This window comes from Entelurus aequoreus, linkage group LG02, assembly GCF_033978785.1.
Source record: "Entelurus aequoreus isolate RoL-2023_Sb linkage group LG02, RoL_Eaeq_v1.1, whole genome shotgun sequence".
NCBI lineage: Eukaryota > Metazoa > Chordata > Actinopteri > Syngnathiformes > Syngnathidae > Entelurus > Entelurus aequoreus.
The window spans coordinates 7458924-7471423 of NC_084732.1; the positions used below are offsets into that span (position 1 = coordinate 7458924).

The 12500-nt window shown below is 26.6% G+C and overlaps 1 protein-coding gene across 2 annotated transcripts in view; it reads right to left on the reverse strand.

The window, feature by feature from the left end:
* LOC133629867 (phosphorylase b kinase regulatory subunit beta-like) overlaps nt 1-12500 on the reverse strand; it is a 59361-nt gene that overhangs the window by 39062 nt on the left and 7799 nt on the right. For both annotated transcript variants that reach the window (XM_062020923.1, XM_062020916.1), the window contains exons 3-4: nt 5884-5966; nt 5518-5608 (exon numbers count right to left, since the gene is read on the reverse strand). In XM_062020923.1, coding sequence (XP_061876907.1) covers nt 5518-5608; nt 5884-5966 — 174 coding nt within the window. The remainder of the gene's footprint in view (nt 1-5517; nt 5609-5883; nt 5967-12500) is intronic.

A 12500-nucleotide genomic window follows, 5' to 3' on the forward strand; every position in this document is an offset into this window, starting at 1 on the left:
CAGTGGTTATTTAGCATTTATTTGTATTTATTTTGTGTCCATTCATCATATATTTATCATTAATTTAATGGTTTTTTTCCCATTTATTTAGCAATCATTCAGTAGTTATTTAGCATTTATTTTTATTTATTTTGTGTCCATTTATCATATATTTATTTAATGTTTTTTTTCATTTATTTAGCAATCATTCAGTGGTTATTTAGCATTTATGTTTATTTCTTTTGTGCCCATTTATCATATATTTATCATTAATTTAATGTTTTTTTTCATTTATTTAGCAATCATTCAGTGGTTATTTAGCATTTATTTTTATTTATTTTGTGTCCATTTATCATATATTTATTTAATGTTTTTTTTCATTTATTTAGCAATCATTCAGTGGTTATTTAGCATTTATTTGTATTTATTTTGTGCCCATTCATCATATATTTATCATTTATTTAATGTTTTTTTTTTCATTTATTTAGCAATCATTCAGTAGTTATTTAGCATTTATTTTTATTTATTTTGTGTCCATTTATCATATATTCATTTAATGTTTTTTTTTCATTTATTTAGCAATCATTCAGTGGTTATTTAGCATTTATTTTTATTTATTTTGTGCCCATTTATCATATATTTATCATTTATTTAATGTTTTTTTTTCATTTATTTAGCAATCATTCAGTGGTTATTTATCATTTATTTTGTTTCCATTTATCATATATTTATCATTTATTTAATGTTTTTTTTCATTTATTTAGCAATCATTCAGTGGTTATTTAGCATTTATTTGTATTTATTTTGTGTCCATTTATCATATATTTATCATTAATTTAATGGTTTTTTTTTCCATTTATTTAGCAATCATTCAGTGGTTATTTAGCATTTATTTTTATTTATTTTGTGTCCATTTATCATATATTTATCATTAATTTAATGTTTTTTTTTTCATTTATTTAGCAATCATTCAGTAGTTATTTATCATTTATTTTTATTTATTTTGTGTCCATTTATCATATATTTATTTAATGTTTTTTTTCATTTATTTAGCAATCATTCAGTGGTTATTTAGCATTTATGTTTATTTCTTTTGTGCCCATTTATCATATATTTATCATTTATTTAATGTTTTTTTTTTCATTTATTTAGCAATCATTCAGTGGTTATTTATCATTTATTTTGTGTCCATTTATCATATATTCATCATTTATTTAATGTTTTTTTTCATTTATTTAGCAATCATTCAGTGGTTATTTAGCATTTATTTGTATTTATTTTGTGTCCATTTATCATATATTTATCATTTATTTAATGTTTTGTTTCATTTATTTAGCAATCATTCAGTGGCTATTTAGCATTTATTTATTATTGCTTTTGTGATTATTTAGCATTTGTACAGCATTTATTTAAACGATTATTCCACATTTATTTGGCAATTAATCAGCAACTTTTTATCATCTATACATTGTTTATTTAGCAATTTTTTAATAATTTATTTTGTGTTCATTTGGTTATTTTTCAGTGTTTATTTAGCATTTATGTTGTGTTTGTTTAGCATTTATTTAGTATTATTTTGTGATTATTTAGCTTTTATCTAGTATTCATTTAGTTTTTATTTAGTGATTACTCATTATTTGGTGTTTAGTTAGTGATTGTTTAGCGTTTATTTGGCAATTAACCAGCAATTATTCATCAATTATTTAGCATTTATCTACCGTATTTTCCGCACTATAAGGCGCACCGGATTATAAGGCGCACCTTCAATGAATGGCCTATTTTAAAACTTTGTTCATATATAAGGCGCACCGCATTATAAGGCGCATAGAATACAGTAGAGGCTGGGGTTACGTTATGCATCCCATAGTTGCGAGACCCGTTGTGGCTCAATATTGGTCCATATATAAGGCGCACCGGATTGTAAGGCGCACTGTCAGCTTTTGAGAAAATTGGAGGTTTTTAGGTGCGCCTTATAGTGCGAAAAATACGGTAGTGTTTATTTATTATCGATTTTGTGATTATTCAGTTTTTTTTGTTTATTTAGTGATTATTCAACATTCATGTAGTATTAATTCACAATTTATTTAGCATGTATTTAGTGTTTATTCAGCATTAATTCAGCTTTATTTTGCATGTATTTATTGTTTATTTAGTGATTAATTACCAGTATTTCAGTAATTTTTTAGCATTTATTTAGTGTTTATTTAGTGATTATTAAGCATTTTTTGAGTGATTATGTAGGATTTATTAGGCATGTATTTATTGTTTATTTACATTTGTCATTATTCAACATTTATTTAGCATTAAATCAGTATTTATTCAGCAGTTTTTTGCATGTATTTAGTGATTTTTTTACATTTATTTAGAGTTAAGTCAGTATTTACTGGGCATTTATTTAGCATTTATTTAGTAACTATTTAAAATTTATTTAGCGTTAAGCCACTGTTTATTTGGCAATTATTTAGTGTTTTGGTTTTTTTACCATTTATTTAGTTTTAACCCAGTATTTATTTGGCATTTATTTTTTATTTTATTTTTTTTTACCATTAATTTAGTATTAACCCAGTATATATTTGGCAATAATTTTGCATTTATTTAGTGATTATTCAACATTTATTTAGCCAGTATTTATTTGGCATTTAATTGTGATTGTTTAGCATTTATTTAGCATTGGTTCAGTATTTATTAAGCAGGTTTTTTTTTTTCATGTATTCAGTGTTTATTCAGCATTAAATTATAATAATTTTGCATTTATTTATTGTTTGTTTAGTGATTATTTAACGGTAATTCAGTATTTATTTAGCATTCATTTAGTGTTTATTTAGTGATTATCCAGTGTTTATTGAGTGTTTGTGTAGCATTTATTAGGCATGTATTTATTGTTTATTTAGTGATTATTTAACATTTATTTAGCGTTAAATCAGTATTTATTTGGCATTTATTTTGCATTGATTTAGTGATTATTTAACAATTATTTAGCGTTAGGTAAATATTTATTTGACATTTATTTGGTGATTATTTAACATCTGTTTAGCGTTAGGTCAGTATTTATTTGGCGTTTATTTTGCATTTATTAAGTGTTTTTTTAACATTTATTTAGCATTAGGTCAGCATTTATTTGGCATTTACTTAGTGATTATTTAACATTTATTTAGAGTTAAGTCAGTATCTATTTGGTGTTTATTTTGCATTTATTTGGTAATTATTTCCCATTTATTTAGCGTTAAGTCAGTATTTGTTTGCCGTTTATTTTGCATTTATTTGGTGGTTATTTAACATTTATTTATAGTTAGGTCAGTATTTTTTTGGCGTTTATCTTGCATTTATTTTTTTTATTATTTTACATTTATTTAGCGTTAAGTCAGTATTTATTTGGTTATTATTTAACATTTATTTAGAGTTAAGTCAGTATTTATTTGCCGTTTATTTTGCATTCATTTGGTGATTATTTAAATTTTATTTAGCGTCAGGTCAGTATTTATTTGGCGTTTATCTTTCATTTATTTGGTGATTATTTAACATTTACTTAGCGTTAATTCAGTATTTATTTGGTGTTTACCTTGCATTTATTTTTTGATTATTTAACATTTATTTGTAGTTAGGTCATTATTTATTTGGCGTTTATCTTGCATTTATTTGGTGATTATTTAACATTTATTCAGCGTTAGGTCAGTATTTATTTGGCATTTATTTAGTGATTATTTAACATTTATTTAGCGTTAAGTCAATATTTATTTGCCTCTTATCTTGCATTTATTTTGTCATTATTTGACATGTATTTAGTGTAAAGTTAGTATTTATTTGGCGTTTATCTTGCATTTATTTGGTGATTATTTAACATTTATTTAGCGTTAGGTCAGTATTTATTTGGCATTTATTTAGTGATTATTTAACATTTATTTAGCGTTAAGTCAGTATTTATTTGCCTTTTATCTTGCATTTATTTTGTCATTATTTGACATGTATTTAGTGTAAAGTCAGTATTTATTTGGCGTTCATCTTGCATTTATTTGGTGATTATTTAACATTTATTTAGCGTTAGGTCAGTATTTATTTGGCATTTATTTAGTGATTATTTAACATTTATTTAGCGTTAAGTCAGTATTTTTTTGCCTTTTATCTTGCATTTATGTTGTCATTATTAGATATGTATTTAGTGTTGTCAAATTGATTTGGCGTTTATCTTCCATTTATTTGGTGATTATTTAACATTCATTTAGCGTTAATTCAGTATTTATTTGGCGTTTACCTTGCATTTATTTTGTGATTATTTAACATTTATTTGTTGTTAGGTCAGTACCGTAATTTCCGGACTATAAGCCGCACCTGACTATAAGCCGCACCAGCTAAATTTAGGGGAACATACAGATTGCTCCATATATAAGCCGCACCCGACTATAAGCCGCAGGGTTTTGATGTGTAATTAGCGTAGTATATAGGGGTTCCTGCTACCACGGAGGGGATTGTCGGGACAGAGATGACTGTTTGGGAACGCAAAGCGTCCCATTTATTAACAATAAATCTTTCAATCATTCAATCAAACTTTCACATCTTTGACATGGCGAACAGCATTCGTGCAGAGTACAAATAATACAACGGTGCAAAGTAATACAAAGTGCTCACCTGTACGTTATCAAAATAACCAGCCTACCGGTATATGAAAAGTCAGTCTTTAATCATTGTGTCATCGTCTTCCTCCTGCGTACTAAAACCACCGAAATCCTCTTCGTCGGTGTCGGAGAAGAACAGGCCGTAAATAAGCCGCACCCTTGTATAAGCCGCAGGGTCCAGAACGAGGGGAAAAAGTAGCGGCTTATAGTCCGGAAATTACGGTATTTATTTGGGGTTTATCTTGCATTTATTTGGTGATTATTTAACATTTATTTAGCGTTAAGTCAGTATTTAATTTACTTTTATTTGGCATTTATTTAGTGATTATTTAACATTTATTTAGTGTTAAGTCAGTATTTATTTGCCTTTTATCTTGCATTTATGTTGTCATTATTAGATATGTATTTAGTGTTGTCAGTATTTATTTGGCGTTTATCTTGCATTTATTTGGTGATTATTTAACATTTATTTAGCGTTAATTCAGTATTTATTTGGCATTTACCTTGCATTTATTTGGTGATTATTTAACATTTATTTGTTGTTAGGTCAGTATTTATTTCAATCAATCAATCAATGTTTATTTATATAGCCCTAAATCACAAGTGTCTCAAACGGCTGTATTTGGGGTTTATCTTGCATTTATTTGGTGATTATTTAACATTTATTTAGCGTTAAGTCAGCATTTATTTGGCGTTTATTTTGCATTTATTTAATGATTACTTAACATTTATTCAGCATTAAGTCAGTATTTATTTGGCATTTATTTAGTGAATATTTAACATTTATTTAGCATTAGGTGGGTATTTATTTGGCATTTATTTAGCGATTGTTTAGCGTTTATTTCGCACTGAGCCTCAAGTGTGCTTGGCCAGTTTGCGTCCAGTGAGGACCGGTCAAAGGTGAGACCGTGGGACGCCAGGCACTGACCTGGAGTCTGTCCACGTGAACTTTGACCCCTCCAATGCTGCCCTTCTTGAAGGAAGCCAGCATGTCCAGGACTGGACTGAAGCGGCTTCCCCTGTAAAAATCAATAAAGAGATCAATCAATCTGACTCCATTTGTCTTCCCCGCAGAGAGGAGAGCAGGACAGACGCCAGCAAGAAAATACTCATACTTTATTTTTTGTGACGCGCCCCTTATGGTACAAATATGTTCATGCTAAAATTAGATACTATTGACACCTAATAATAAAATACAAACATCTACTTCTTAATGCACAGACACACTTGACTTCATGACAACTCTTGAAGGCGAAACACATCAATGGAGAAGAAGAAGAAGATGAAGATGTACTTGATGTTGTCCTCGTGGATGAGGACCAGGAAGAGAGGACGGCCCGGCATCTTCCAACACTGCTTGATGAACTGCAAGGCGTTCTACAAACACAATACAACATTTTCTTCTGTAATAAAAACTATTTCTTCCATTGTACTACAGTCATTAACACACATGTAAGGGGCTAGCAGCTACACAGCAGCTAAGCACACGATAGCACACAAGCTAGACTTTACTTTCCTTGACCTTTTATTTACCCTCTTCAAACTTTTTTGAAGAGGGTAAATAAATACTGACTTAACGCTAGATAAGTGTTAAATAATCACGAAACAAATGCCAAATAAATACTGACTTAATGCTAAATAAATGTTAAATAATCATTATGCAAAATAAACGACAAATAAATGCTGACTTAACGCTAAATAAATGTTGAATAATCACCAAATAAATGCAAGATAAACCCCAAATAAATGCTGACTTAATGCTAAATAAATGTTGAATAATCACCAAATAAATGCAAGATAAACGCCAAATAAATACTGACCTAACGCTAAAAAAATGTTAAATAATCACCAAATAAATGCAAGATAAACACCAAATAAATACTAACCTAACGCTAAATAAATGTTAAATAATCACCAAATAAATGCAAAATAAACACCAAATAAATACTGACCTAACGCTAAATAAATGTTAAATAATCACCAAATAAATGCAAGATAAACGCCAAATAAATACTGACCTAACGCTAAATAAATGTTAAATAATCAGAAAATAAATGCAAAATAAACGCCAAATAAATACTGACTAAACGCTAAATAAATGTTGAATAATCACCAAATAAATGCAAGATAAACGCCAAATAAATACTGACCTAACGCTAAATAAATGTTAAATAATCAGAAAATAAATGCAAAATAAACGCCAAATAAATACTGACTTAACGCTAAATAAATGTTATATAATCACCAAATAAATGCAAGATAAACCCCAAATAAATACTGACCTAACGCTAAATAAATGTTAAATAATCAGAAAATAAATGCAAAATAAACGCCAAATAAATACTGACTTAACGCTAAATAAATGTTAAATAATCACCAAATAAATGCAAGATAAACCCCAAATAAATACTAACCTAACGCTAAATAAATGTTAAATAATCAGACAAGAAATGCAAAATAAACGCCAAATAAATACTGACTAAACGCTAAATAAATGTTAAATAATCACCAAATAAATGCAAGATAAACGCCAAATAAATACTGACCTAACGCTAAATAAATGTTAAATAATCACCAAATAAATGCAAGATAAACACCAAATTAATACTAACCTAACGCTAAATAAATGTTAAATAATCACCAAATAAATGCAAAATAAACACCAAATAAATACTGACTTAACGCTAAATAAATGTTGAATAATCACCAAATAAATTCAAGATAAACCCCAAATAAATACTGATATAACGCTAAACAAATGTTAAATAATCACGAAAAAAATGCCAAATAAATACTGACTTAATTCTAAATTAAATGTTAAATAATCATTAAATAAATGCAAAATAAACGACAAATAAATGCTGACTTAATGCTAAATAAATGTTGAATAATCACCAAATAAATGCAAGATAAACCCCAAATAAATACTGACCTAACGCTAAATAAATGTTAAAAAATCACCAAATAAATGCAAAATAAACGCCAAATAAATACTGACTTAACGCTAAATAAATGTTGAATAATCACCAAATAAATGCAAGATAAACCCCAAATAAGTACTGACCTAACGCTAAATAAATGTTAAATAATCACCAAATAAATGCAAGATAAACCCCAAATAAATACTGACTTAACGCTAAATAAATGTTAAATAATCACCAAATAAATGCAAGATGAACCCCAAATAAATACTGACCTAACGCTAAATAAATGTTAAATAATCAAAAAATAAATGCAAGATAAACGCCAAATAAATACTGACTTAACGCTAAATAAATGTTATGTAATCACCAAATAAATGCAAGATAAACCCCAAATAAATACTGACCTAACGCTAAATAAATGTTAAATAATCACCAAATAAATGCAAAATAAACACCAAATAAATACTGACTTAACGCTAAATAAATGTTATATAATCACCAAATAAATGCAAGATAAACCCCAAATAAATACTGACCTAACGCTAAATAAATGTTAAATAATCACCAAATAAATGCAAAATAAACGCCAAATAAATACTGATTTAACACTAAACAAATGTTAAATAATCACGAAACAAATGCCAAATAAATACTGACTTAATGCTAAATAAATGTTAAATAATCATTAAATAAATGCAAAATAAACGACAAATAAATGCTGACTTAATGCTAAATAAATGTTAAATAATCATTATGCAAAATAAATGACAAATAAATGCTGACTTAACGCTAAATAAATGTTATATAATCACCAAATAAATGCAAGATAAACCCCAAATAAATACTGACCTAACGCTAAATAAATGTTAAATAATCAGAAAATAAATGCAAAATAAACGCCAAATAAATACTGACTAAACGCTAAATAAATGTTAAATAATCACCAAATAAATGCAAGATAAACGCCAAATAAATACTGACCTAACGCTAAATAAATGTTAAATAATCACCAAATAAATGCAAGATAAACACCAAATAAATACTAACCTAACGCTAAATAAATGTTAAATAATCACCAAATAAATGCAAAATAAACACCAAATAAATACTGACTTAACGCTAAATAAATGTTGAATAATCACCAAATAAATTCAAGATAAACCCCAAATAAATACTGATATAACGCTAAACAAATGTTAAATAATCACGAAAAAAATGCCAAATAAATACTGACTTAATGCTAAATAAATGTTAAATAATCATTAAATAAATGCAAAATAAACGACAAATAAATGCTGACTTAATGCTAAATAAATGTTGAATAATCACCAAATAAATGCAAGATAAACCCCAAATAAATACTGACCTAACGCTAAATAAATGTTAAAAAATCACCAAATAAATGCAAAATAAACGCCAAATAAATACTGACTTAACGCTAAATAAATGTTGAATAATCACCAAATAAATGCAAGATAAACCCCAAATAAGTACTGACCTAACGCTAAATAAATGTTAAATAATCACCAAATAAATGCAAGATAAACCCCAAATAAATACTGACTTAACGCTAAATAAATGTTAAATAATCACCAAATAAATGCAAGATGAACCCCAAATAAATACTGACCTAACGCTAAATAAATGTTAAATAATCAAAAAATAAATGCAAGATAAACGCCAAATAAATACTGACTTAACGCTAAATAAATGTTATGTAATCACCAAATAAATGCAAGATAAACCCCAAATAAATACTGACCTAACGCTAAATAAATGTTAAATAATCACCAAATAAATGCAAAATAAACACCAAATAAATACTGACTTAACGCTAAATAAATGTTATATAATCACCAAATAAATGCAAGATAAACCCCAAATAAATACTGACCTAACGCTAAATAAATGTTAAATAATCACCAAATAAATGCAAAATAAACGCCAAATAAATACTGATTTAACACTAAACAAATGTTAAATAATCACGAAACAAATGCCAAATAAATACTGACTTAATGCTAAATAAATGTTAAATAATCATTAAATAAATGCAAAATAAACGACAAATAAATGCTGACTTAATGCTAAATAAATGTTAAATAATCATTATGCAAAATAAATGACAAATAAATGCTGACTTAACGCTAAATAAATGTTATATAATCACCAAATAAATGCAAGATAAACCCCAAATAAATACTGACCTAACGCTAAATAAATGTTAAATAATCAGAAAATAAATGCAAAATAAACGCCAAATAAATACTGACTTAACGCTAAATAAATGTTAAATAATCACCAAACAAATGCAAGATAAACCCCAAATAAATACTAACCTAACGCTAAATAAATGTTAAATAATCAGACAATAAATGCAAAATAAACGCCAAATAAATACTGACTAAACGCTAAATAAATGTTAAATAATCACCAAATAAATGCAAGATAAACGCCAAATAAATACTGACCTAACGCTAAATAAATGTTAAATAATCACCAAATAAATGCAAGATAAACGCCAAATAAATACTGATTTAACGCTAAACAAATGTTAAATAATCACGAAACAAATGCCAAATAAATACTGACTTAATGCTAAATAAATGTTAAATAATCATTAAATAAATGCAAAATAAACGACAAATAAATGATGACTTAATGCTAAATAAATGTTGAATAATCATTATGCAAAATAAACGACAAATAAATGCTAACTTAACGCTAAATAAATGTTATATAATCACCAAATAAATGCAAGATAAACCCCAAATAAATACTGACCTAACGCTAAATAAATGTTAAATAACAAGAAAATAAATGCAAAATAAACGCCAAATAAATACTGACCTAACGGTAAATAACTGTTAAATAATCACCAAATAAATGCAAAATAAACGACAAATAAATACTGACCTAACGCTAAATAAATGTTAAATAATCACCAAATAAATGCAAAATAAACGCCAAATAAATACTGACTTAACGCTAAATAAATGTTAAATAATCACCAAATAAATGCAAGATAAACCCCAAATGAATACTGACCTAACGCTAAATAAATGTTAAATAATCACCAAATAAATGCAAGATAAACGCCAAATAAATACTGACCTAACGCTAAATAAATGTTAAATAATCACCAAATAAATGCAAGATAAACCCCAAATAAATACTGACCTAACGCTAAATAAATGTTAAATAACCAGAAAATAAATGCAAAATAAACGCCAAATAAATACTGACTCAACGCTAAATAAATGTTAAATAATCACCAAATAAATTCAAGATAAACCCCAAATAAATACTGACTTAACGCTAAATAAATGTTAAATAATCACCAAATAAATGCAAGATAAACCCCAATTAAATACTGACTTAACGCTAAATAAATGTTAAATAATCACCAAATAAATGCAAGATAAACCCCAAATAAATACTAACCTAACGCTAAATAAATGTTAAATAATCAGAAAATAAATGCAAAATAAACACCAAATAAATACTGACCTAACGCTAAATAAATGTTAAATAATCACCAAATAAATGCAAGATAAATGCCAAATAAATACTGACCTAATGCTAAATAAATGTTAAATAATCACCAAATAAATGCAAGATAAACCCCAAATAAATACTGACCTAACGCTAAATAAATGTTAAATAATCACCAAATAAATGCAAGATAAACCCCAAATAAATACTGACCTAACGCTAAATAAATGTTAAATAATCACCAAATAAATTCAAGACAAACGCCAAATAAATACTGACTTAACACTAAATACATGTTAAAAAATAATGACAAAATAAATGCAAGATGAAAGGCAAATAAATACTGACCTAACGCTAAATAAATGGTAAATGTAAACAAAGTCTTTTCATGACTTTGTTTACCTTCTATATTTCTTCTTCTACATTTCCTTTACCCTCCATTTACCTCATTTTCCCTTAGACATACAGTATTTTGCCTTTCATTTACTACCTTTAAATTTGAACTTTGTTCTGCCTTCTATTTACCTTTTACTTTTTTATTTACTTCTTTTATCGCCAATTTACCTTGTTTCACCTTTTACCTTTAATTCTCTTATTTTTCTTTCTATATACCGTCTATTTATCTTCTTTTACACTCTATTTACCTCATTTTCCCTTTAATATACAGTATTTTGCCTTTCATTTACTACCTTTAAATTTTTGGTTCCACCTTCTATTTACCTTTTACTTTTTGATTTACTTCTTTTATTGCCAATTTACCTTGTTTCACCTTTTTACCTTTAATTCACTTATTTTTCTTTGTATATACCTTCTATTTATCTACTTTTACCTTCTATTTACCCTCTATTTACCTCATTTTCCCTTAGACATACCGTATTTTGCCTTTCATTTACTACCTTTAAATTTTAACTTTGTTCTGCCTTCTATTTACCTTTTACTTTTTTATTTACTTCTTTTATCGTCAATTTACCTTGTTTCACCTTTTACCTTTAATTCTCTTATTTTTCTTTCTATATACCTTCTATTTATCTACTTTTACCTTCTATTTACCCTCTATTTACCTCATTTTCCCTTAGACATACCGTATTTTGCCTTTCATTTACTACCTTTAAATTTTAACTTTGTTCTGCCTTCTATTTACCTTTTACTTTTTTATTTACTTCTTTTATCACCAATGTACCTTGTTTCACCTTTTACCTTTAATTGTCTTATTTTTCTTTCTATATACCTTCTATTTATCTTCTTTTACCCTCTATTTACCTAATTTTCCCTTTTAATATACAGTATTTTGCCTTTTATTTACTACCTTTAAATTTTTTGTTCCACCTTTTACTTTTTTATTTCATTCTTTTAATGCCAATTTTCTTTGTTTCACCTTTTACCTTTAATTCTCTTATTTTACTTTCTATATACCTTCTATTTATCTACTTTTACCTTCTATTTACCCTCTATTTACCTCATTATCCCTTAGATATACAGTATTTTGCTTTTC